Here is a 25,138-nt window from a genome sequence, read left to right as displayed (position 1 = left end):
TTATTACTAATGGGCTGGTTATTGTTTCACTTAAATCTTGCATCTTCGCTAGTAAAGAACCAAATTTTTATCCCCTCCTCTGCACTTAAGACAGTATTTGCACCTTGTATCAGCATCTGGTTGTAAAGTACAGAACATACTTTTATTTTTTTGAAAATGCCGTTGATGGCTTCTTTACAATTAACATTTTTATCTTTGTTTTCTGTCATCTTTGTATGCTAGATGACTGTTTTAGAAAGGGATTATTCATGTTTCCTTCAAACCTTGAATATGTAAGTGATGATGCTTCTGAAAATGATGATGAGGACTTTAGTGAAACATGTGACTGTATCTACAGGCAGAGCAGAAGCTCTGATGCAAGCACCAGCGATTCTAAACATTGTCATTTCTGTTGTCTTGTGTTAGTAAAGGACCTGTATTTCTTTACCTCTGTATTCATACTTTATTTATGCAAAAAGAATGTGTATAAAGAAGTGGAAGTACAGGATTTGTTCTGTCCTGTTGTACAGAATAATTTGTGTTCTTTTTGTAGCTTCACAGAGGGAAAAATCCATTGGATCTCATTGCACCAGGCTCCCGACTAGAACTGCAAAACATTCGGGATTCCCTGGAAGCCTGGATAGTCAATGTGGTGGAAAATGTTGGTGGGAGACTTAAATTGCGATACGAAGGGCTGGACGATTCTGACAAATTTGACCAATGGCTATTCTACTTGGACCCTTTCCTTCATCAAGTGGGGTGGGCAGCTCAGCATGGATATAGCCTGCAACCACCTTTAGGTACTTCAAGACATGTATCTTTTATATGGTGATCAGAGGCTAAAGAATACCCCTGCTGCTTTGATGCTCTAAATCTGCCTTCTGGATGCATAGGGTGGTCACATAATCAGTGCGTGATCTGACAAATACTGTACCTAATAATATGTAAGTGAAAGCACCAGTAAATAGTCCTACAGGGCTTTTCACCCACTCATTCAAAAGTTGATAAATGGTTTTGCCTGTCAAAACTTTCCACCTGTTTGTGGCAAAGGAGGAACTGAGGAAGGGTTTGCCTTCATGGTTATTTTTGGTAGGTTTGTATTCCTGGGGGAGAAAAGTTACCTGGTTTTGAAGTACTGCTCAACAGAAGCTTTTGCAGTTGTGACTCCACGTCCACTGGGCTAATTAAGGTACTGTCTAAAGAGGTATTACGTGGATATGAAAATGTCCTTAAAAATGGGCACCCAGGGAACGAGCGTGTGGAAGCAGAGGCAGAAGGTGGGACAGATGACCATGTTTTCCAGGCATGTGCCTGTCAGGGTGGGTCATCAAATAAGTGGGGCATGAGATGGCTGAAACACAAATGGATTGCTTATGAGCTGAGCAGTGATGTAACACGTTTCCTGATGAGGGGAAACCTTGGGGTAAAACTGGAGAATGTTGAGCGTTTAGCCTGAAGCCTTTCTGCAAAGGCAGGTGTACATCTAAGGTTCTGGCACGCTCTGTGCTATTAGTTGGGGAAGTTCAGGTTGTTTACAACAGTTGCTTTTGTTGTGGGTTTTTTTAATGTTTTCCCCTTAAGGCAAGGAGAAATCATGCTGAGGCAACCAAACCAATTTCTGTTGAAATGACTGAGCATATTGCCTTTGCTTGACCAATCTCTGCTGAAATCAGGAATGTGAACAGGGAGATGCCAAATAGCTGACAGAAACTAGAAGGCTGGATTCCACAGCGCTATTTAAGTGAATAATGTCTTTTAAAAATATTAGTTAGGTACTGGACTTGTTTCCTTTTTATGTCTATGTAAGAGCTTTGATATACTCACAGGCATCCTTTCTGCATGATGGCACTGGTACAAGTAGTTCCTCTTCTATCAGAGAGGTGTGTGGTCTGCAATTATAGATGCTAAAAGAGTAACTTACGCAGCTGGGACACAGTTGTGGAACATTTCTTGAACTTTCTGCTCGCTTAAGCGTAAAACAAGTTAGCATTATCCAGCTGGGGATTTGTGTTCTGGTCATAGGTGTCTCCAGAAGTGTTCCTCGGTGTTGATGTGATCTCTGTTTTCTCAAAAAAACTAGACTGGGCAGCATATGGGTGAGACAGTGTTGCTTGACTTCAGTCCCTTTTTGTAACACATTCAAACGTCGAAGAAAACAGTAAGTTTTTAAGAAGGAAGGGATTTGCACAGATTTTGAACAGATTCGTATTAGGCAGTTGGAAGAGCGCAAAGCAAGCTTTTGGCTTTATTGCTATGTGTTCTGAAGGAAAAGAAGAAGGAAGATGACTTCATTCACTGTTTTCTTTTCTTTTTACTCAAGCCATTAGGTCCTTGAAGAGCGAAGCAGATTGGCAAGAGATCCTGAAGAAGGTGAAAGAAGAGGAAGAGGATTCATCAGTTCCTACAGATCTCTTTAAGGTAAAGACACAATATGTGTGGTTTAATGCTGTGGGTCATATCATGAAAATCCTATATTCCTAAGAAATGATTCAGGGAAGTCAGTCACTACTATTACTCAAATTTCTTTCCCTGTTTTGTTTTTTTTTTATTATTATTTTTTTTTCCCCTTTCTCCCTCCAGTTTAAAACAGTTAGAATAATAAAAAATAATCATACTATTATACAATTCTTGTTAAGTTAGACAACACACCCATCACAAATATGTGAACCGTTAGTTGTCATACTGGAAAAAAACCCTGGTTCTGATCCTTTATAATGTCATCTCCAGTTGTTCACTAGCTGGTCTTGTGGATTACAGTCCTTCTAGAAGAGTGCAGGGTTACTACAATTTCACTAATTCTGAGTACATTGAAAAGTTTAACATGTGCAACATCTAATCTGTAATCTGTTACACGTGGTGTATAAGGTGTTCTGTTATATTCTAAGTGTTAGAAAATGTATTAATGAGTCTGAATTTAAATATATATGAATTGAAATATTAAAAAAAAAATCTTGGCATGTTTTGAGAAGTAGGAATGTAAATTTAGTCCTTCGAGTTCTCAGTTCATTTTTCTCAGCTTTGTTTAGACCCATAAGCAGAATAGAAGAGGAGGTGCTGTTCTTGAATGCATTGGGTCATATACAGAGCAGGATATAGATAATTGTGGAGCAGGAGCCCTGTTTTGCAGGTTTTTGTTAGGCTGAAAATGGAGACTTCTGTAGTTCTCTTTTAGTGTAGCTCATGATGAGTGCTAAAGGTTAGGGGGGAAAAAAGATCTCTATTGACTTACCAGACCACTCCGTATTGTGAAATCTTGCTTCTGTGTGGAGAACGTCAGAGGAGGAAAACTTGAGGACTCAATTTCCTAAAACTCATAGAAAACCAGCAGTCTCAGAGAGCATAGTTGGCCTTTTCATTATAGAGATGTTGCTGATACTCTGACATGTTGATTTCTTAGAATAAGCTAATGAAAACTCAAGTTATCCTCTTCAGTTGAATTATGTGAGGTATATCTTTTTTTCATGGAGAAGGGCAAGTAATCACCCTGGTACTTCATGTTTCAGGATAAACCTGTGATTGGAGTGCATTCGTTCTCTGAAGGCATGAAGTTAGAAGCTGTGGACCCAATGGCTCCTTTTGTAATCTCTCCTGCTACAGTTCTCAAGGTACCAGGGTTCTTTAACTTGTCCCGCTAGGACTCAGTTCTATTGCTACTTCTGTTCTAAAATGCTCAGGAAAGTCTCATCAACTGGTCATCTTCAAATCTGGAACTAATTTTCAAATTAAGTGTTTTATATGTCTTCCTTAGGGGACAGGTTGCTGTGAAAAAAAATTATAACTGCTGATGGTGATGACATTGGATTTGAAAGGAGGGAGAACGTTCCATAAAGATACAAGCTCAAAAGATCAAATAGCTAAAATTGTCAAACCCAGATTTTTAAAATTGGATATAATCCTTCATAATCTGAGTATCCAGTTGAAGATAGATTTCAGGGGGTTCTTTTTGCAAAAGTTAATGTTATTACGGTGTACAAGCTCTGACGTTTAGGTGGCCTGATCTTCAAACAAGGGCTCACACGTGGCTTTAAAAGCTGAAAACTCTCCACGTAATCAGAGTTTGAGCAACTTCTGTCTTCCTGTGTTAGTAAGCAGGTGAATGATTCTAAAGAGACCTGCTTTAATGTAGTAAAACAAAATGTTGCTGTGCAAATAAAGCCAGGACATATTTTAAAATCTTTTTTTATTTATTTATTTTCCAGGAAACGTTGTTTTTTCTTTAGGACAGATAGTCTCTCAATATAACTGTTGTGCAATGTTGCTCTTTAATAAAGTTATCAAAATGGGGGAGAGGGAGCAATAGATCAGGATCTGCTACTTAGAAGACCACATGGTTCTCTTTTGGCTAAATACAGGTATACAATGAAAAATATTTCATGATAGAGATTGACGACTTGAGACCAGAGCGTACAACCAGCCAGTCTTACATTTGTCATGTCAACAGCGCTGGTATTTTCCCTGTGCAATGGAGTCTGAAGAACGGCTTGCATCTCAGTCCCCCACCAGGTATGTTTGTGCAAGCTTGTCATGCTCACTCCTCTTTGAAGGAAACAGTTTGCCACTTTAGGACATGTTTAGGACAACACTTTTGCAAAAGAATTACATGTAGTAGCACAAGCAAAAAACAGAAAAGATCAAATTCTGAGAAACAGGAGCTTTGAGTTAGTGAAACTGAAGTTTCCTGGGTACGTGCCTGGATTTGAGAAGATGACAGTGGCTGGGAGATGCTGGTCATGCATAAAATCCTGAACACTTGAACGAATGGAGTATGTGTTCCAGAGCTGAAGGCAATGTTGATTTCGGCGTTAATTAACATGATGTCAGAAGCCTATAGTCTTTGCATTGGATTTTTGCTTCTGGTCAAAATGGAAGGTTGTTATCCAATGTCTTATAATATTTTTAGAATATCTTATCACTCAGAAGTTAATGAAGGATTTTTTTTCCAAGGACCTATCAGGCAAGGTAGCAGATTGCTGCAACATTGCTTCAGGACATAAGGGAATTGGGGAGTGATCCTCAGCTACTGAAATATTTATGGATTTTCTCAAAATGGAAATGTTGATGGTATTGTAAAACCAGGGACTGAGTGCTCTTATTCACCACCACAGAATTCAGAATGTTTAGTTTTAGCTGCTCGTGACATCAGAGGAGGAAAGAGCATAGGATGTTTGTCCTTTGCCTTTCCTTGGGTAAGGTACAAAAAGAGGCTTTGCTTGACCCAGCATTACCTAGAATTTTGCATGTGAAAGATGAAATCTCGCTTTCTAGGCATGTGACTGGAGCTGACAAAGATTTTAAGCTTCTGTTCTGGTAGCCTCCCAGGAAACGGTGGGCATTCTGAATTGTCTCAGGAGTCCTACCGGCACTGATCAAACTGAGAAAAATAAATAGGTCCTTCTGTGCTTAGGCCCTCTGCGGGGGGTGGTTGAACTTCGTGTTTTTAGGTTGTCATGTTAATATTATGTTCTTAGACTAGTTTTAAAATTTTGCTTGATTTCTTAAACCCTTGTCACAGGCGTCCCTTGTAGGGGAGTGCTTCCAAGGTACTACTGGAATAACTGCTCTGCTACAGTTGTCTGCTTGCTAATATACTGCCGCCCTCAAACTATCACAGCAGCTGACTTCTGCACCCAGTTCCCTTCAGTTATTTGCTGTTTATTAGATCACAGGGAAGTGAAGTATTTCCTCCAAGCAGATTTCAATTTGTCTTTTTCTTGGAGAGATGCTCTGCCTCTTGATGGACTCCATGTTAAGACTCTTCCCTTCAAACACATATGCCGATTTACAGCTGTTAGCAAACTTGATGAGCCTCTGAGGACAACTAACTGCTGACTTTAATGTCTTGGTATTTAATATGTGTTTGAGAGCGTAATATGTTGGTATTGAGCCCATTTTTGGTGATATATTTTAGAATAAAGAAATTTAAAAAAATTTCGGAGTTGACATGACATTAATGAAGTAATCTTGTGGAAACTGCCAGAATTTCGTCTATACCCTGGGAAAAGGGTGCAAACGCTTCCCCAAGTTTCGCTCGCTGCCCTTGTCTGCTTAGCAGATGTACTTTACTCACACTTCAGGTTACTCTCTGTGAAGTCCCATTTAGTTTCATGCCATTTCAAGTCAAAAATGGCAATCAAGGTGGGGCGGTGCCCAAAAGCCCCTCTGCAATGCAAATGAAGAGGATATCTCAAATATGTGCGAACCATGCTATGGGCTGACCTCAGACGGCTCAGTGAAGCCCTAGTCAGCTGACGAACTTGAGTCACCCAAACAGATTTCAGTCATCTGTACTTCACGTCAGCTTGAAATGAGTCATTTGTTCTCATGCTGTTAAACTAACCCCTTTGCCTTTTCTTCACCTAGGTTATCCTGGGCAGGACTTCGATTGGGCAGACTACCTCAAACAATGTGGTGCTGAGGCAGCTCCCCAGAGCTGCTTCCCTTCGGTAAGGTTCTCTTGCAGACAAATGTCTCTTCTGTTACGTGAATGACACTCTTGATTCCAGGGGAAAGAACCTTTTGCACGTTTTTGACTTAAATTGCCCGTGATAACTGAGGAACCGAAGAGTTAAGAAAGTGCAAATATATGTGAACAGTAGTAGGTGCATGCCAACTTCCTAGATGAAGAAGTCGTGGATCAAATGCTGCAGTTGTGATAAAGCAGATCGAAAAGAAATGAGTGGTTTGTAAAACTGAGATGTGTAAGAGTCCATGGAACAGTCATAAAACAGCATCAATCCTTGGCACGCCTGTAATTGTGGAAATGGGGCCTTCTAATAGACCTTGTTTTCATTTACTTAGTGTACTCTTTCAATCTTCCATCCTTTCAGCTTGAAAAATTCATTCCATTGTATTAATCAATACCAAGTCATCTTAAATTAGTACCAAATAATCGTTTTGCATTAATCAGTGCCTGAAGTACTTGCTAGATTTTGGGCTTTTGTTGATTCAGTGACAGTATTGCCATCTCCCAGAGCAGAATACCTTGTCAGGCAGAAAAGGTTATTATTAACACCTGCCTTCCAATTCCATTTACTCTGCTTGGGCTATTGCAGTGCTTAGGGGAAGAAATTAAAATGAATAATTACCATTTTTTGAAGAGGGTGTTGCTGGCTATGAATTCTTGTTGCCCTTGTTCTGTTTTGCATCTGTGGCATCTTAGAACAGGTCATTGAATTTATTATCCCTTTTCTGAGAAGAGTTGATCACTGTAGGCGAGTTTCAGAATTTGTAATGTATTGATCCTGTAATTAGGTTGCAGAGTGGCTCTGGGAGGAAGATTCCTCTGTCTGGCTGTTACTTCTTATCTTTAATTCAGGCACTTCAGAGCTGGATAAATATCCATTCTTACATTTTAGGAATTTTTCAATAAATGGCCACGAAGGTGGTGAATAAAGTAAAATCCTACGTATCCAAAAAATATAAAATGAAAAGAAAGCTTCCTTTGCTGTCTGCCAGAACTCATTTGGATGAGGCAGGAATGTTATTTACATACATAAAATTGATTTCCAAGCTAACATAATAGAATAGAGAGCCTGGTCAGACTATTTGTCAGACTTACCACTTAGGTAGCAAAGAAGCAGAGAATTCCTGGTTGCTTAGAATGCACTCAGTTCTCTCAGTGAGTCTCAGCATCCTTATTTTTGAGTACAAACATATTTTGTAGGTCTGTCTATAGAGCCTTTTTTTTTTTTTAAGTACTTTGTAGTTCATAATATATCTTACTTGTATTCGATGTGCAAATTATTTGTAATCTTCTCTGTTTGCGTGAGTATCTTTCTGTTACTCAAACACTGAGGCTTTTATGTATTATTCCCATTCATGGCTATTCGTATCATATACTGGATATACAGATGGTATTTTACTGAAATATTCTGTCTTTTTCCTAGTTAACTTCTTCTGACCATGGATTTAAAGAGAATATGAAACTTGAGGCTGTGAACCCAGTTGATCCTGAAGAAGTTTGCATTGCTACAGTCACCAAGTTGAAAGATTCCTACCTCTGGCTTCAGCTGGAAGGTAAGCTTGACGTGAGAGAGGAGAGTAGCAGTTGCATTGATTCTCCTGTAGTACCGTCATCAAACCTGAAGAGTGTCTGAACAAACTCACTGCCTGCTGAATATGGGCAGCAAATCACCGTTTCCTTAATGAAAACACAGCAAAAACCCTTTTGCGTTGTCTGTTTCCTAGTTAGCCTTGGATGACAGTGCTTACTTAAGCCAGGCAAAAGCGGCATTCGTGCATTTCAGTGTGTCAGTGCTAGGCTAGTGTGCTGTGCGAAGTGCTGATCAGTGTCTTTTAGAAAGCATTTTTACAAATGAGTGACTTGCATTCTGAGCAAGCTTTGACCGGACCTAGGAAGAAAACTTTTAGAGACGTTCTTCATTAAGATAGAATAGGCCTATGTCCGCCGTTCTCCATTATAATCCTGTTTCTCGATTGGAAGTACATCAGCATGGACTCACTGTGCCCTGTGCATCTCTGCTAAACTGTGGATGGCAAACTCCCACCTCCAGCCTTTAGGAGTAAGCGAATGAGGCCAGGAAAGAATCTGGTCAATAAAAAGGGATGAATTAACAATTGATGGTGTGTTCCAGATACGCTATAAGTAAAAGTGGCTTCACTGGCAAACACATAGCAAGCTTTAACCAAATAAGGTTTTTTATTTTTATGAGTTGTTTCAATTTTTGTTTCTCTAAACTTCTCTAAACAGGCTCCAAGAAGCCCGTCCCTGACTGTATAGTGAGCGTGGAATCAATGAATATATTTCCAGTGGGTTGGTGTGAGACAAATGGATATCAGCTCAGACCTCCTCGCAAAGCAATAGGTATCAGTTCTGGTCTATTTGCTGTGGTTAGCTGGGTCGGTAGAGATGGCGAGAGCTTCAAGAGCAGGCTACTGCAGAATTATTGCTAGCGTCATTGAATTTGGAAACATTCACCATGTACAGAGAATCTATGCCTTGTGCAACTGTTCCCCTGGCTGTTAGGCCCAGCTGGAATCCACACAACTCCAAAACGGGCAGTGTTGGCTTGAGACCCTTGCATGCTGTACGAGCGTGTGTAAACTGTCCATTAGACAAAATAAAGAAATCCTGTCTGTGTGTATGCACACACAGCCATGCAGGGCACATACTTTGGTCTGAGCTGTTCTTGCCATGTGTCTGACCTTGATACTGATTTTACACTTGCGCTTGTGCAAGTAAAATTAATGCCGTAACAAAACAGTGTTGAGTGTGTATGCATTTTGGAGTTGAAATAAAGGGGGCTGGCTTTCTAAATGGGCCAGATGGTTATGATCCCTTAATGGCAAAATGTTGAAAAGTAAAATCCTACCTGCTTTAACTACAGTGGTAAGTAGCGTAAGATAGTGTCTTCTCTCAACTGGTTAGTGAGCTCTGTTTATTAAAGTTTAATGGGAGCTGAAGAGACTGAAGAACTTTCTGAATGTTTATTAAGTAAGATAATAAAATTGAAAGATTGGAATGAGCTGTCATTTACTGGAAGCCAAAGCAAGAGAAACTTGTCTGAGACGTGTCCACGCTGCAAAGAACAGAGGAGGAAGCAGGGGGAACCTAAGAACTTCATTAGAGAAAAGATGCTTACAAAAAAAAAAATCCAGAAGTTTGCTGGGGACAAAGCCTGAAATTGTGGAAGAGGCACATGTTGCATTGCCTTGTTTAGTATTACTACCTGATTGTGAAAGCCAGAATTAGCAAGCGCAGCCATCACCTAGTTGACTTTCTTAGTTGCAACAGTGTTTTCTCCTCTGTAGCAATTGGCTTAAGTCGTAATATGTTTCTAACCAGCTAATTTCATTCCATTTCAAAGTTAAACAGCGTTGAAGTTCCCTGTGCCAGTAAAGCGGCGAGTTAGGCCTATGAGCCTAACCTTTGGTTTGGTTTCGGCACTTTTGGGTGCTGAAAAGGAAAGCACGTCATTCTTTTTTGGCTGGTGTTACAGGTAGTTTAGGGACCATGATGCAAAGAAAGATGCACAAAAGGTGGGATTTCCTAGAAAATGGGGGATACGCATGCCTGATTTTATGAGCTTTTAGTGAAAGTTGGAATAAACTTTTTGGATTACTTCAAATTACGTGGGCCAGCGTGTCTCTAGTGCAGATGGGCCGGCTGTCCTCACATTATGGTGGCTTTGAACATAGATTCTTTTTGGCCTATAACTTAGAGCAAATGAGTCTAGTATATATATTGTACTAGAAGTTTCATTTGTTTGTCTCCTGTACTTTGCTGTTTATATTTTCTTCTCCTTCCTTTCAGTAAATAAGCAGAAAAAAATTGCAGTAGTTCAACCAGAGAAACAGTAAGTAACAGGTTTTTTTGCTTTTATTCTTTGTTGAGGTTTGGGGTTGTTTTTTTTCTTTTCCTAACTGGTGTTGTCTTAGGGGAGATTTAGCTTTACAGAAGTGCTATACTGAGAGTTGAGAGATGTCACGATCCATTTATCTTAATGCTGGTAGTTCCTGTTGATGTTTAAAAAGACCTTTTGCACTGCTTTAGATAGAAAACATTGAGTATGTTTTTTAACAATCCTAGTGCAACTCCGCTGAATTATTGAATAGGTCAAGTCATTGAAGTTCTGGAATTGAAAGTGTTGACCTTTCACTTTTAAAAGATTGCATTATCTGTGAGTACTGGAGTGCATTTAAGAAAAACTAACCTGATCTTAAGACTGTGTTTATAAGTTTGTGCTTGGGCCTTTTTTTTATTGGTGATTAATAGGGAAAATTGCTGGATTCCCTTTTGGTTGTATTCCCTTCTCAAATAACACAGGTTCTGTAATGTAAATACGCTTAGAAAATGTGGCTGCCGTAACAAGTAGCTGTGATTTTGCACAGCTGATCAGAAAACTTGGCTTTAGTGTGAGTCATTTAGTAGATTAACTGCTAGTAGTTCCTTCCCAGATGAAATTTGGCCCAGACTAGCCAAAAAGGAGAGTTCTACTAATATCTACAATTCGTCTATAAACTCTCTGTCATACATATGAAACTCCGTTGTGTGAGGCTGCTCAAAAATGCTCGGTAGAATGCCTGACAGTTGGTTCTATTGACTCTTAACAGCTTTATAAACACCAGTTCTGTCAGTAGTCCCGCCAATGTTTTCGTTGCTCCTAAAATACTGAGCAGGCTGTTCTTCCATGTTTTGTAATTGGAATTTTTACTGCAATAGTTGAGTCATTTTCGTTGTATTTTATTTCAAATCCATCTTTTTCAAAGTGCCTAAGGTAAGACTGTACACTGCCTTGTGCCATGAAATGTGAAATGAAGTTAAAAGGAGACAGAAAATGTAACTATTGTCCATAGCTTGGTGTAGTGTGTTCATCAGCATGGTAGCCCATACACTTCAAGCAAGAAAGGATTGCTGCCAGCTATAGGAGTACATTAGTCCTTTCCAAATTGAATTTGATAGTCCTTGCATGTTATTATTGTGAAATAGGGGAGGTATAAGAAGCAGATTAATAAGGCTGGACCTAGAGGGAAAAAAAAATTAACGTTTGGGTTTTAGTAACTAAGAGGTAACTATCCTTACCATCTGTCCCTTTTCCCAATTATCTTTTCATTTCAGAATTTTGTCTTCGAGGACAGTTCATGATGGACTAAAGAACCAGGAACTGAACTCTTCTGACTCAGGTATTGATCGAGAGGGCAGGCTAACAAAGACAAAATCCTGTAACACTTCAGCCGCCTCATTGTTCGGCTGCTCAACACTCTTCTGTTAGGAGAGGGGAGAGGAGGAAAGGGTTTGAAGATTTTCATCCCTTGATGATTTGTTGAACTTCAAAAAGGAATGAAGCAAACAAGAACGTACGATTACTTGTGTCTTGCAATTGATATGTGCATTAAACCTGGAAATTAGATTTTTACACCAGAACACACACCCCCAGCAGAGGATGTGTGAAGCCAAATGTGTATTGTGACCTACGCAGGTGATTTTTTTTATTGTCACCTGTTATGTTTAATAATGTTGGGAGAAACATAACAGGCGCGCTGCATCTGTGCTCTTGAGTTGTTAGATTCTAGCTTTGGGAAGCAGGTTTGTCTGTTTATTATGATAACTTCATCATTATGATAAACAAAAGCAATTCAAACAGTAAACTGCTTTGTGTGCCAGATGGCGAAATCTAATAATTTTCTAAACTGTTGCAAGAATGAATATGATGAATAAGTACATCTGCTGGTGAAACAGTCATACAGATCTATCTGGCAACAAAATGCCTCTTCTGCTGTTTTCTGTATGGTGAAATGCACATCTGAAGCTGCACCAAATGCAAGCTTTATAGAAACGATTCGTGCTTGCTTAGCATTTTAATTGGTTTTTAATAGACTCATAGTGTAAATTTGACTTCATTTATTTATATGCCAGTTATTAACTACTGAATTTAAGATTTTTAAGTGATAGTGTTGCTCAATCAAGAAGAACTACAACACTGCTAGGGTAAAACAATTTTGTATTTATACGTAAGCATCTTGCAATACATATTATACATAACTGATTTTGAGTAGCTTTGAAGCATTTTATAGGTTTAGAAAACTTGATGTCACTTCATCAAAGGTCACTTCATTGGTTGCTGCATCTTTTGTTTGTCAATTGAGGGGAAAAGTCTAAAAATGAAAAGCAGTGTGATATTGCAGTTTAGGATAAACAATGGAGAATAATTTTGCCAGCTTCTCTGGTGGCAGAAGTTTGGGGGAGAGATAATTACTTGACTGGAAAATTTATCCATAATTGCTGTGTAGGAAGTGCTTCTGCTACTGAAAAGTTGGGATTGTTGTTTTCACTGGTGTAATACCATGAAGCATCAGACTAGCCAGGAAGAAACGTTTCTTTTCTGATAAATGACCAACTGTATTTCCTATAGTGTGACAATTTGCAAGCATGCCTGCGAAGTATGAAAAATATTTTGACAACATTGAATAACTAGTGCTGTCATTGCAAATGTGACACTGAAACGGCCCCAAATTCATGTCATTCAAGACTTTTCCCCCTCCTTTTTTACAGCAGGCAAAATATTATGTATTGCAAGAAGTTGTTCTTTGAGGAGGTTGTAGCGTGTGATTTAAATCTTTGCTTTCTCATTTCTCAGTGGTAATTAATGGAAAGTACTGCTGCCCAAAGATCTACTTCAATCACCGGTGCTTCTCAGGGCCTTACCTAAACAAAGGCAGGATTGCAGAGCTTCCTCAGTCTGTGGGACCTGGGAACTGTGTTCTTGTTCTGAAAGAGGTGAGGTGGTTGTACATAGTGCACCTGCATATAGCAGTGTATCATAAACGCTAGAGTGTCCCTCTAATTATAGATGAGTAGTTAATAAATTTAAGCTGATAATGAGTAAAGAGTGGTTTTTTGTATAAAATTTAATATAAATCATGGACAGTTTTATGAATGGCTGGAAAGAGTAAAAGCCTCTCATTTATCTGGGTTACAGTCAACTTTCTACTGCTAAACTTTATTTTAGGTTAAAAAAGAGTAACCTGTAATTACCACAATCAAAGGAGTTTAGTATCTTTTTATAGCTGTAATAAATGCTTCAATTTTAATTAACAGAATTTAGCTTCAGATAATCCCAAAACTCCCTTACAGTTTGCACTGTTGATGTTAAAACAGAGGAAATACAGATTTTATTAGTAGAGATGGCAAACTATTTTCACTAATTGGAAAATTAAAAGAATTCTCTGTGCTTTATAAGTTGGATATGATTTGCAATGATCAGATGAAATTGTGATTTTGCCTTCTAATGTAACTGAGAGAGGGGAAGAGGGAGGAAAAGGCCATTCTTTAATGCCAGAGAGCCTCTTCTCCAGAAGGCGCTTCACAGCAAATTTACATATACTCTAATGCAATAATTATTTTTCCGAAATCTCCAAAAAGGTCATGGGGGGGTGGTTATTACCTGACCTGAGAGGCTGAAAGTTTCCCAAAGCATAACTATATGTGCATACTTGAGCTCTCATGAAACGATCACTTTAAATGCAGAAATTGGTACAACTTCTCTGGAATTTTTACCTTCCCTACCACGTATCATAACTGGGAGAGACCTTAAGAAAGGCTTTCTGGTAGACAGGCTGTAAAACAAGAGTCCGGTGGACAAGAGTCAAGCTGATTATTGAAACAGCTCCATTTTTGCATACACAAAAGTACCCCGTCCTTTCTGCAAGTTTCAGTACTCTCATGTAAGCACTCCAAAAGAGCAAGTGTGAAATTCTGTGGCAGCTTCATTTAACCTTGAAGGTTTAACCTGCTTCACTGCCTGAAAGCATAAATATATGCACAATTCCTGCTGATGTAAAGTCGCTGAGTGTTGCTAAAAGTTCAACCAATATGCTCGGTTGTATTCAGTACATTTATGACTCCTGCTGAATGTGTGAATCCTAGAGTAAGTTTGGTACTTGCATTATATTTAATACTCTTTCTTTTGAACTATAGACTGCTGCATTAGTAGGACTGAAGCTGCAAGTTTGTTATGTCAAGGTTCCGATGCCCCCAATTTGGGAATGATTTGGAATAAGCACGTACTGAAAATATGAAATACAATTTGAATGCATGCTTTATACTATCCCCCACTAACTTCAGGCTATTCATGACTTCAAGTTACTTTACAGCACCAGAGAAATTCTCATTTTAGTATAGTACAGGCCTGATCGTGGTTCATGAAAGCAAAGCAGAGGAGAGCTTAAGGTTCTGCGCTCTGATTTTGTAGCAAGTGGTGGGTTGGCAGGCAGCAAAATCCTGCAGCATTTTTTGGCACACCTTCACACGTCAAACAATCTCAAAGATAATCACTCAGATTTACCCAAGGTTATGCAAGTTTTGTGGTATTCAGCCCCAGGGTTTAATTTAGTGACGTGTAATTCAAGGGCAATGTCTTGGAAATTGCTTGACACTCGTGACTCTGCAGACAAATTCTGAAGCTTTGGCAAGGCCCAAAGTGCCGACTGCTCTCAGTTTTCATTTTGGCAGTGTCTGGAGGTATCTGTCGTCCTGCTGTGAATGAATCCTTTGATGCTAGATAGTTCGGATGAATAGAAGTAATTTCCTATTCTACCCTGGCACTTTAAAACAGATTTATTGTACAAATAACTTAAATGTATTTTCTCCTGCTCCCTCCCTCACCGTAGGTTCTCACTTTATTGATCAATGCAGCTTACAAACCTAGCCGTGTCCTGCGAGAACTGCAGTTGGATGAAGAGGCTGCGTGGCATGGACATGGAGAGACCCTAAAAGCCAAGTAAATTCTTGTTCTGTTCCCTGCTTAGTTGATCCCAATAGCAAAGTTCTCTGCAGTCTATGCTTTGGCTTCTCACATTTCAGAGAAGGAAAAATTGCTTATACCACATCAAGATGCTGACAGCCATTAACCTGCCAAATCTTTATAAACTTCTTTATGAATGTCTTGTGAAGTACATCTGATTTTAGTGCTCCTTTATATGCCAGGTGTGCTCTGCTACTGACATGTAAGCAGCTAATGGTGAAGTAAGAATGGCGCGGTACTGGTACAAAATTGCATGTACACTGGCAGAGCTGCCGGTGAGGTTTATGATAATTTAATTCACCTGAAGATGCTTGTCAGTATTTTAAAGCAGAAGCACATACTGTTTAGGAAGCTTCTCAGACTTCCATGGCACTTCCACACAAATTTCTCAGTGGAAGAAGAGTCCTCTGAAATTAAGTTGTAGCAGTGCTCTACTCTGAAACGGCCTGGCATTGAAGTCTTTCTACAACAGCCTACCCTAAAGCACTCCCTAGTCTTCCTGCAGAGCTTTTTGGGTTGGAGCTTCTTTGCAAGATTATTTTGTGGCTAGGAAAAAAGCAGCGATCATATTTACGTGTGTTTGATAAATCCAGATATTCCTTTATAGTCTAGTGATGGTCTTGTAATTAGGTCACTGTGTTTGTGTACTAGAGAATAGATTTTCCTAATGTTTCATAGCACACTTTCCTATGTAGTTTTGAACACGTGAGTAATTCTTTTGTTGAATCAGTTTCATGTGTAAAAAGACACCTTTCCATGTATTGAAGGATTGCTCTGGATTTGGACAATAGGAAGATCATACGAAAGGTTAACGTAAATAGAAGATGTAGCTGAAGAATAGAGGAAAAAAAAATTGTTTGGTTTCACTGAAGTTGCTGTGTGTCTTCTTTTGTCACAGTAGTGACACCAGGGGTGTCTGGACTATGATGATAGAGCTCTTTTTTGCGGTGCATTAACTGGATACTTGCAGGCCTGAGACATCCCTAATAGATATGAGCACGTGCGACTAGCTGTGCTGGGAGAACAAAGCAGAAATGATGAATGACTCTGGCAGATATTTCACAGCGCGGCTCTGTCAGTGTCGTGGCAAGGCTGCTGAACAAAAAGAAATCTTTTCTTAATTTAAATCAAACAGGAGCAATATGTGGAGTCATGGCAAGCGACTGTCCTGACGCATTGTTCAGCAGTTAGATGAAAGCTGATCGGACATGTGACAGTAGTTCATTTGTTTGCCATAGTATGTGCATAGAATGGCTCACTAGAAGCTGTCTGCTGTTACCTTTATTAGCTGAATTGGTGCACTCCGTCTCGGTTTTGTGCACCAGCTGTCTACATCACAGTGGACACTTTTGCAGTACCGTGAAAACAAAGAACCAACAAACCATCTGTGAACAAAGAAAACAAAACATCTAAACTTCGGGATAGTCCTCTCGGATGGTGTTTTGTTGCTGCTGGCAGGGCAGCGTTGCTGTGTTTGGTACTGCAGGCGTCTCTCTGGTGATGGCTTTGTTCCTTTGCTTGAGCATGTCGTAAGAGACAGGACTACCTGTTTCCAGGACTTGTCAGTCCATAAAGTTCCTCATTGCTCAGGTTTTCCTTGAGTTTGATCTCAACGCAATATTCTTGTACACCTCTCAATGAAGTACTTTTATCCTGGTAATTAGAGGATTGTTGAACTATGATGTTATTTTCAATGCTAGGTACAAAGGGAAGAGCTACCGTGCAACTGTGGAAGTTGTGAGGACGGCAGACCGGGTGGCAGATTTCTGTAGAAAAACGTGCATTAAGCTGGAATGTTGTCCAAACCTCTTCGGCCCTCAGATGGTGCTGGATAAGTGTTCAGAGAACTGCTCTGTCCTGACAAAGACTAAATACAGTGAGTAGGTCGCTGATCTCAAACTGAGGTGGGGTTTGGGGTGTCATATTTTGGTTTTCTTCTGGCTTTGGCTTCAAAATGCATTGCTTTGCTTGCACAAGGAGCAGCTCAAGCACTGCATACTGAGGCCTACAAAATATCCGTGTGCCAGTGTGTAGAGGAGAAAAAAGGAATTCTATATTAAGTGGTAGAATCTTGGCTTAACTTTTTGTTTTGTGCTTAAAGCTTATCTTCTTAAGACAACTTTTGGGACAAGAACTGACTAATATTGTAATTTAAGTGGCATTGTAATTGCTTCTACTGATTTGTTGTGAAACAAAATAAAACCTTCTCTTTTCTTAGCTTTTAGGTTTTTTTAGTTTTTTAATTTTTTTTTTAACCTAACTTTAACCATTTGACACTGTGAGAACCAACAGTGCATTGAGGCCATGTTTAAAAACTACAAGACATCACAAAAAGCGCCATTAAATTGGACCAAGTCTGTGGCTGATGATAAAATCTGATCATTTGGGGCTTCTCAGAGATAGAGGAGGTAAATCTTTATAGGGCAAATAAAATTGATTAGTAACTCTTCTTCCTTAAACCAAATTGAGGAGGAAAATATAGACATACACATTTTGAAGTTTTGCAGAATTAGGATTTCTATTGGGAGATACCCTTCTACTGATCTTCCAGTCCTGATGATCGACAAACATAACTAGTGACATTGGAGGTGCATTTCAACATGGCGCTCCTTTTTTCTGTCCTGGTAGCACACTATTATGGAAAGCGGAAAAACAAGCGGATAGGCAGGCCTCCGGGTGGGCACAGTAACCTGGAAGTAGCTATGAAGAAACCAAATAAAAGACGGAAGAGACGAAAACATTTTTTTGTTCATAAGAAAAAACGTTCTTCTGCTTCAGTGGATAACACTCCAGCTGGATCTCCCCAGGTATGAGGCTACCAACACCTTTAATAAGTACGGTATGTGACCTTCAACCAGCTACATTTGAAACAACAAACTGTTAGTTCCTTATAACCTCAGGTTACAGCTGACAAATGGGTGGCAATTGTAGCTTTTATCCTAAACTTGTCTCTTTTTTTTTTTTTTCATTACTTTTTTTTTTCCTGCCTCTTCAGGGCAGTGGAGGAGAAGAGGAGGATGACCAGGACGAGGTAGATGAAGAGTCTCTGACTGAGGATAGTACCTCAGAGCACCAAGACGAATTGCTTGAGGAATCGGAGGTATCGGAGAAGAAATCACTGTCATCCTCTCCTACACAGAGTGAACTGTCTCATTCCCTGGCTCAGGACCGAGACAAGCGGAAGAGGAAGCTCAGGACCTTCTCCTTTTCTGATGATGAAAATAAACCTCCTTCACCAAAGGTAACTTTGAGTGTAGATTTGTGTTCTAGTTTGCTCACTGTTGGGCAAGCACAAATATATTGGGAGTATTAACCGTCATATATGTGTTCTCATAAAATACTGTTACCCCATAAAGGGCATTGTGAAGACACTACAGAATTATTAAAAATCACAATTTTTATTACAGTTGTATTGCAGAACTGTAATAAAGACTAAACAGAAAGCTGTAGACAGAACAATGAAGTTTCCATTTGGCAGCTGTTAGCACTCCTTGGTTCAACCTCAGCAGTGATGTGGTGTCGACCAAATCCTGGTTTTAGATCCCTGGTTACTGGCTATAACAATGTCAGAGCCTCCACCCTCAGCACAATGCTATTCTGCACATCTCTGCTAACCAAGATTTGAGCTCTCATTAGAGCTTTATTTGGCAGCTGAATGTTTGGGTGTTGGGGAGTAGAGGGGAGTGTTGGTCCATTGCATAAGTAATATTCTGGGAATTTTTTGTGCTGGGTGGCTTGTCTAGGACATGAAGATGGAGGTTGCTGAAAAGCTGCAGCTGGACAGTAACCCTCTGGAATGGAGCGTGGCTGATGTTGTACGATTCCTCAAATCCACTGACTGTGCACCACTGGCAAGAATTTTCCTTGATCAGGTATGGTTTTCTGACTGCTACAAGGTTGAATCTGTTACTTTGCTTCTTGTCCTCTAATGAATCGCAAAAAGAAGCTACTTTAAATTTTGTAATAGGGTTTTGAGGGAACAACTACATACACAAACTTTGCATGTACACCAACAGTTGGGAGAGGAGGGTTAAGGGAATGGCCAGATTTTTTCAGGTTTCTTAGTACTCATTAGAGGACGTTTTGGTCTGTGAGGCATCCAAATCCCAAAACTACAGAGAATGCCTGCAACCAAGCAGCATGAAGGCAGGAGCCTGTTTTCTAGGAGATACAGTTTTGCTACTTGTGTTGACTTTTCCAAATGACAAATGTTTTCCGTTCTGCAGACTAACTGCAGGTATCAGTGTTGTACAGCTGCACAAGTGAACATTTTTGTGCTGACAACTAGAGTACAAACATAAGTCAAGTTAACATTGTTCTTGCATCTTGGTTAAAATTTGCCATAAAAAAACATCATCTATCAAAACTAGGACTGGAACTGGTAATGAGTGTAGTTTATGAGAGATGTTCCAGAAGATGTACTTTTTCTTGTAGAACCTCTGTTTCTAAAGATGCAAAGGTTAGGTAAAGGGACTTCTTGTATTAAATTGTCTTGGTTTCTGTTACTAGGTTTATTTTTTAAAAATAACACCTCATGAGGTTCTGTCCCTTAGCCAGTGAATTTGAGCTGACTTTTAAAAAAGAAGTGAATTTGTTGTGAGAAGGAGAGATTTATTATTTTTTTTAAGCTGCCTTTTTAAGTAGCATGAAAGAAACATCTGATTCAGAAACAGTCATGAATCTGAAAATACAGCAAGTCAAAGCTGAAGGAGCAGGGAAAATAAAATGTAAAGTCACTATAGAGTTTTTGTCTTCTGACAGGAAATCGATGGCCAGGCACTGCTGCTGCTGACCCTGCCCACCGTTCAGGAGTGTATGGACTTGAAGCTTGGGCCAGCTATTAAACTCTGCCATCACATTGAGAGGGTCAAACTTGCCTTTTACCAGCAGTTTGCTAACTGAGGAGCAGCCAAGTTGAAGTGGACCTTTGAAGCACAACTACAAAAGCACGCTCCTTTCTCTCTAGCAAGGAAAGCCAAATGAAGTTAAACTGGGGCCCTGGTGACCTAAGAGCATCTGTCAGCCTCCGGTTTTCACTTTGACAAAAGGAAGACAACATCTGGAGCAAAATGCCAATGCAAACACAGGGGCTACTCTACCAGCTGCCAGCTCGGGAACACAATAGTCTCTTGCTCTATGGTTCCCTTTTTTTTAATGTATTTTTTAATGATTACAGAAAAGTCTCCTCTGGTGGGAAATGACATTTCAATAGTTCTGTTGGCACGGAACTTTAAAAGGAGAAACAGATCCTGTTTACGTTAGCATGTAGGCTGCCAGAAATAACCTTTCTCTGTTCCTGATGATTCACAGAATCCCCTTCCCTCCCTGTGGACAAACACTTGCTTTGCCACAGCACTGGCTTTGGAATGTGCTCTTCGCACATTCGTGTGTTAATGTTGAGTTTTTTAATGAATTTGTTCATTGTTAGGACAACAACGTGGCCACAGGGTTCTGAATGTACAGTATAGCAAGAGTGTGGTTTCTTTGTTGTTTTTTTATTATTATTATTTTGCTTTTTTTTGTTTTGTTGTTGGGTTTTTGTTTTTTTTTTTTTACTACCTCTGTAGCCTGAACAGTAGAAGCGATGAACTAAAAAGGGAGGGAACTACTACTTCTGGACAAATCGTCTGTAGCTGCACAGCAGTGTCTCTTGTGTAGGCACATCAGGAGTACAAACCAGTATCAGAGTAGAGAGCTTCTGTTGCAAAGTTTTAGCTGAAACCTGTGTAGGCTTAACTTGGATGTTACCTTTTTCTCAGATGTCAGAAAACTTAATTATTTTGCACTTCTCTTACAGATGGGCTGTAGGAAAAAAAAGAAGGAAAGAGAAAGTGCCTCTGCATTTTCTATATTTTGATTGTCAGATAAAGTATCTTTCTTTTTTTTTTTTTTTTTTTAATTGTGTGAAGTTGTTTCCTTTTTGTTATAGCAAACAATTGGGCCATGTACACAGAGCCTGTCCGTAGACTTTTGCTTTGCTACATGAACATCTTCTTAGAGCATAAACTAAGAAAACAACAATCAATAGAGGACTGCAGCTTAGCTCTGCCAGTGTTCACATACTGGAAACTATCTTATGAGCATGACTTTGTATTTTTAACTATTTACAGCTCCTCGGGATCAGACTTGGTGAAAATGTGGGGGGCTGGCAAGGGGGTTGTGTGCTTCTCTTAGAGAAAAAGAAAAGGACCAGAGGGACATCTAATTCCATCAGTAGACCCACAGTAGGATGAACTGGTGATTTTAATTTTCCAGGGTAATAAAACCCCATCACCCACTTACTGTAGACCTGTGCTTTGCAATTTAAGTAACAGGGCTTACCTTATTTTCCATTAAAGATGTGGGAAACTTGCATCAGGCTCAAGATCTGCATCAAATGAGCATTAGGTTTCAGATGGCTTGCATTCATTCACTCTGCCTGTTCTCAGAGTATTTGGAGGAGCGCAGGCAGGAACTCTATGAGTGCAGCCCTGGTCCTTTATCTCCCATTCAAATCCATTTTTGCAAAAAGCCCCTGGCATTTGAGGTGAGAAGGTGCTTACTGCAGGAATTTGTTTTGGAAAGATGCCTTTGGTGGTTTCTGATAAGCACTGGTTCCTCTGGTCAAATGAATTGATTCAGGGGTCTCTTAGGCATAATGTGATCAGTTACTCTGATGCTGCAAGATGTAGGATTCAGTGAGGAGGTCATCTGTAAACTAAGAGCTGAGTTTGCATAATCTATGTGTCCGTATCTGCCACATTGGAGGTAGCTCCCCCTCAACACCTATGAAAACTGTTTAGAGTAAGCAAAGCTAAATAACTGTTTTTTTTTTTTCTTTCCCCCCTTCGAATAACTGTCTAATCAAGGCAGAACTAGTTACAGAAGTGCTAAAATCAGATGATTTTTTTTTCCATTCCGGAATCAAAACGTGAATGTCAGACAGTCTTTACTAGTCGAGTATTCTTGAGGGAGGGAGAGCAGTTTTCTCCCAAGTTGTAAGCAGATTCTGAAAACGTGATTAAATAGAAGTCGAAGTGCCCCTCTTCTTTCTCACAGCAGATACATAGCCAATAAACAGATGTTTTGGCCCTTCATGTTGTGCTTAGGTCATCCGCCTGTACTCTGTTCCCTTAGGACAAGCTCAGTGATAAGCCATTAGGCCTGAAAAAAATGTTGAAAGAAACATTGCTGCTTTGCTGTCAGTGTCTTGTCTTGAGAAACTTGACCAGCAGAGAACTCTGGGCTGGAAGATGATGCTTTTGGATCATATTTGTCATTCTTCAGAGTTTCCAGAATTCTATTGCACTGATGCCCAGCAGAATTGACTGGCATAGCCAAGAGATGTTGCTTCCACCTTTCCCCATGGACAGATAGATGTCTTTTTAAGTAGTTGTCAGGAGAGAACAAAGCTTAAAGGGTAATTTAGTGAACCTGTTAACACGGTGCCTAGGGTTTTACATACAAATGTCATACTTCTTTTTCTCACTAAATGAAGCAGTCAGCAGTTTCAGAGGTTAGTGGGATACTTACTGGTCACCTTTGGCATGTTTTATAGGCTGGATTTTTCTGCCTTGTTTTGGGAGGCACTGACAGTCTGGTCCCAATGGGATCTATTTTTGTTGAGATTTTCAAAAGGGATGTTTTCATTATTTGTGAAATGTTTTTATGCTGCACACGGGTACTGTACACTCTGTTTCCTGGAAAATAATGCACTCTGTTTTATTGCTGGATTTAAAAGGGATAATTGGGGCTTTATCTTGATGGATAGTGTTTCTACTTTACTCTGCTTCAAGTTCTCTATGCGTGGCAGATGACACAACTGCACTTACATTTGTTCATCCTATTCCAACATGACTTGAAATCAGCTCATGTGCTGCTTTAGTTGCTCTGTTTCTTCAAAACTGGATTTTGGGTAGCCGATGGCTTTGGGTGATACCGACGTTTCACCAGCAGGAGTTGCTGGGACTGCAGTAATTTAGGCTTCAGGGATTTGTGCTGTCATCTACCACATCCATTCACCATAAGATATGACAAAGCTGGAGTCCAGGAGAAAGGCAGTGGTGTCTTGCACAAATGTCTTCAGTACAAGAAAACGAGCCCTCCATTGGGCCTCCTTTGCTGTTTGTGCGGATGGTAAAAGGAGATTGCCCTTGGCTGACCCATTGAGAGTTTGTATTCTTGCTTGGTTTACTTTCATATGCGTTGGACAGTCTTGGTTTTGCACATCATAGCATTAGAAACCCGGTGGTGCCTCCATATGGCACTCGTACTGCGCTAAGCTTAGCCTTGTTAGGCAGAAAGTTGGGTTTTTTGGTTTGGGTTTTTTTTTTTTAGTTACTATAGCGCGTTTTCTGCACCACACAAGGAGTCCGTAATAGAGAAGTACTTGACCTCCAACAATGTCGTGGAAGGTTAACGTGGTAGATGTACCCCCCAAAGCACGAGTAGGTTGCAGTCCACCCTAAACTGAAAGCAATGCTTCCAGAACAGGAGAGGGACAGCACTGATCTTGGTGAATGAAGACTACTTTTTTCTAACGCTAAACATTTCTGCAAGTTGCTCTTTAAGGAATAAACTAAAAGGCAGATTCACTTGTGTGTTGTATAGAACTCCAGGAGTGTTAGCAGTCTCTCCTGGGATTACTGGAAACAGTACATACAGAGGTCGGGAGTGGTTGTTAAGATTACTTTCTCTTGTCACAACTTTCAGCAGTATTTTGTTGTTGTTTTAGGATTTGCTAGTGTTTATTCTTGATTCAGCGATGCTTTAAAGGAGGGAAGGAGTATTTAGCTGCTAGGTCCACAGAAGTGTAAATATATTTACAGCTGATTGGACTGAGCACTCCACTCTTCTGTATAAAGTACAAAGACTGGGTATGTTGTTAGCAAAAGGCGAAGTGGCTTGCAAGATTTTTGAATGTAATGGAATAGGCTTCAAAACTATCAAATTGGAGACTGGATACCTTTGGACCAAAAGTGTTGTTAGAGGAGAAGTTACTAGATGAAGTAGCCTTACCAGAAAGCCAAAAATACGATGATCCTATACAAAGCTACTCCTTAACCAGTCCTGTCACATAGTGGCAGGCTGGTTACTGCCTACTGTAAGCTCAAATGACCTACAAGTAACTAAGCACAAAGACATAGGCTCTGTCAGGAGACTTCAAATGTTGGCTGAAGGCTCCATTTTAAAGGGATTGTGTGCCGAACCCCCATTTCAGAGTGCTGCCAGCCTTCCCCAAATATGCATGTAGCCTTGTTTTCAAAGGCAGCCTTTTCGGTGAAGGATTAGAATGGGACTTGGGAATACCAGATACAAGCCTCTTTTATTGTCCTGTGTTTTCTAAAAAAAAAAAAAAAAAAGTTATCTGTATGAAATAGAACAAAAATGAGTTAAGGTTTTTGACACTTTGTCTCCATGGTCATTTCTAGCTTCCTCAACATCGCATCTGTTGTTCTGAAATGCACCGGACATATAAATGGACTTTTTGATGAGAAGACGAATTTATTGTGTTAGGTGCAAAGCCAGCAGTGTTTGGCTCAGCTTTAAGCCATGGAAGTGAGCAGGTCTTGCGCTGACAAAATTGAGAGGCAGTAGGTCTGACTGACTTAGCACAAACATGGGCACAGAGCTTGGGGAAGTCCTCTAGCCTGGCACAGTTCAAGAGGAAGAGGCCTTCTGCCTGACACGCGGGGACGGCTCACTCGAGTTGTGTGAATGAACGATGAAGTCCGGGCGCAAATGAATTCTTGCCCACTCTGGAAGTTGTTGAGCACCAGTTTCCAAGAAACCTCATGGAAAGAAAAAAAAAAAAATCTGGAGGTGTCATGTTTCTCCTCTCCTCGTTCATTTCTTTTTTTTTTTTTTTTAATTTCTTCTTAAAATAAATTTTAAATAATCTTTGTAGACAATCAGAG

The 25,138-nt window shown here is 39.9% G+C and overlaps 1 protein-coding gene across 1 annotated transcript in view; it reads left to right on the top strand.

Annotated features, from left to right (window-relative positions):
- The window catches only part of SFMBT1 (Scm like with four mbt domains 1), a gene marked incomplete at its 5' end in the record, with an annotated part of 32,856 nt that extends 12,635 nt beyond the window's left edge, over nucleotides 1-20,221 (top strand). The window contains 16 exons of the mRNA XM_082487887.1: nucleotides 533-779; nucleotides 2,300-2,397; nucleotides 3,483-3,584; nucleotides 4,332-4,482; nucleotides 6,340-6,422; nucleotides 7,866-7,995; nucleotides 8,690-8,803; nucleotides 10,253-10,295; nucleotides 11,558-11,622; nucleotides 13,077-13,216; nucleotides 15,109-15,218; nucleotides 16,943-17,118; nucleotides 17,871-18,049; nucleotides 18,238-18,483; nucleotides 18,986-19,114; nucleotides 20,004-20,221. Of these exons, the coding sequence (XP_082344013.1) occupies nucleotides 533-779; nucleotides 2,300-2,397; nucleotides 3,483-3,584; nucleotides 4,332-4,482; nucleotides 6,340-6,422; nucleotides 7,866-7,995; nucleotides 8,690-8,803; nucleotides 10,253-10,295; nucleotides 11,558-11,622; nucleotides 13,077-13,216; nucleotides 15,109-15,218; nucleotides 16,943-17,118; nucleotides 17,871-18,049; nucleotides 18,238-18,483; nucleotides 18,986-19,114; nucleotides 20,004-20,144 (2,154 nt within the window). The 3' untranslated portion in view covers nucleotides 20,145-20,221. The remainder of the gene's footprint in view (nucleotides 1-532; nucleotides 780-2,299; nucleotides 2,398-3,482; nucleotides 3,585-4,331; nucleotides 4,483-6,339; nucleotides 6,423-7,865; nucleotides 7,996-8,689; nucleotides 8,804-10,252; nucleotides 10,296-11,557; nucleotides 11,623-13,076; nucleotides 13,217-15,108; nucleotides 15,219-16,942; nucleotides 17,119-17,870; nucleotides 18,050-18,237; nucleotides 18,484-18,985; nucleotides 19,115-20,003) is intronic.
- Nucleotides 20,222-25,138: the final 4,917 nt, after the last annotated feature.

The sequence above is a fragment of the Vanellus vanellus genome (genome assembly GCF_965231255.1).
Source record: "Vanellus vanellus genome assembly, chromosome: 9".
NCBI lineage: Eukaryota > Metazoa > Chordata > Aves > Charadriiformes > Charadriidae > Vanellus > Vanellus vanellus.
Note: the sequence above shows the minus strand (reverse complement) of the source record. Positions and strands in the feature narration are given on the sequence as shown.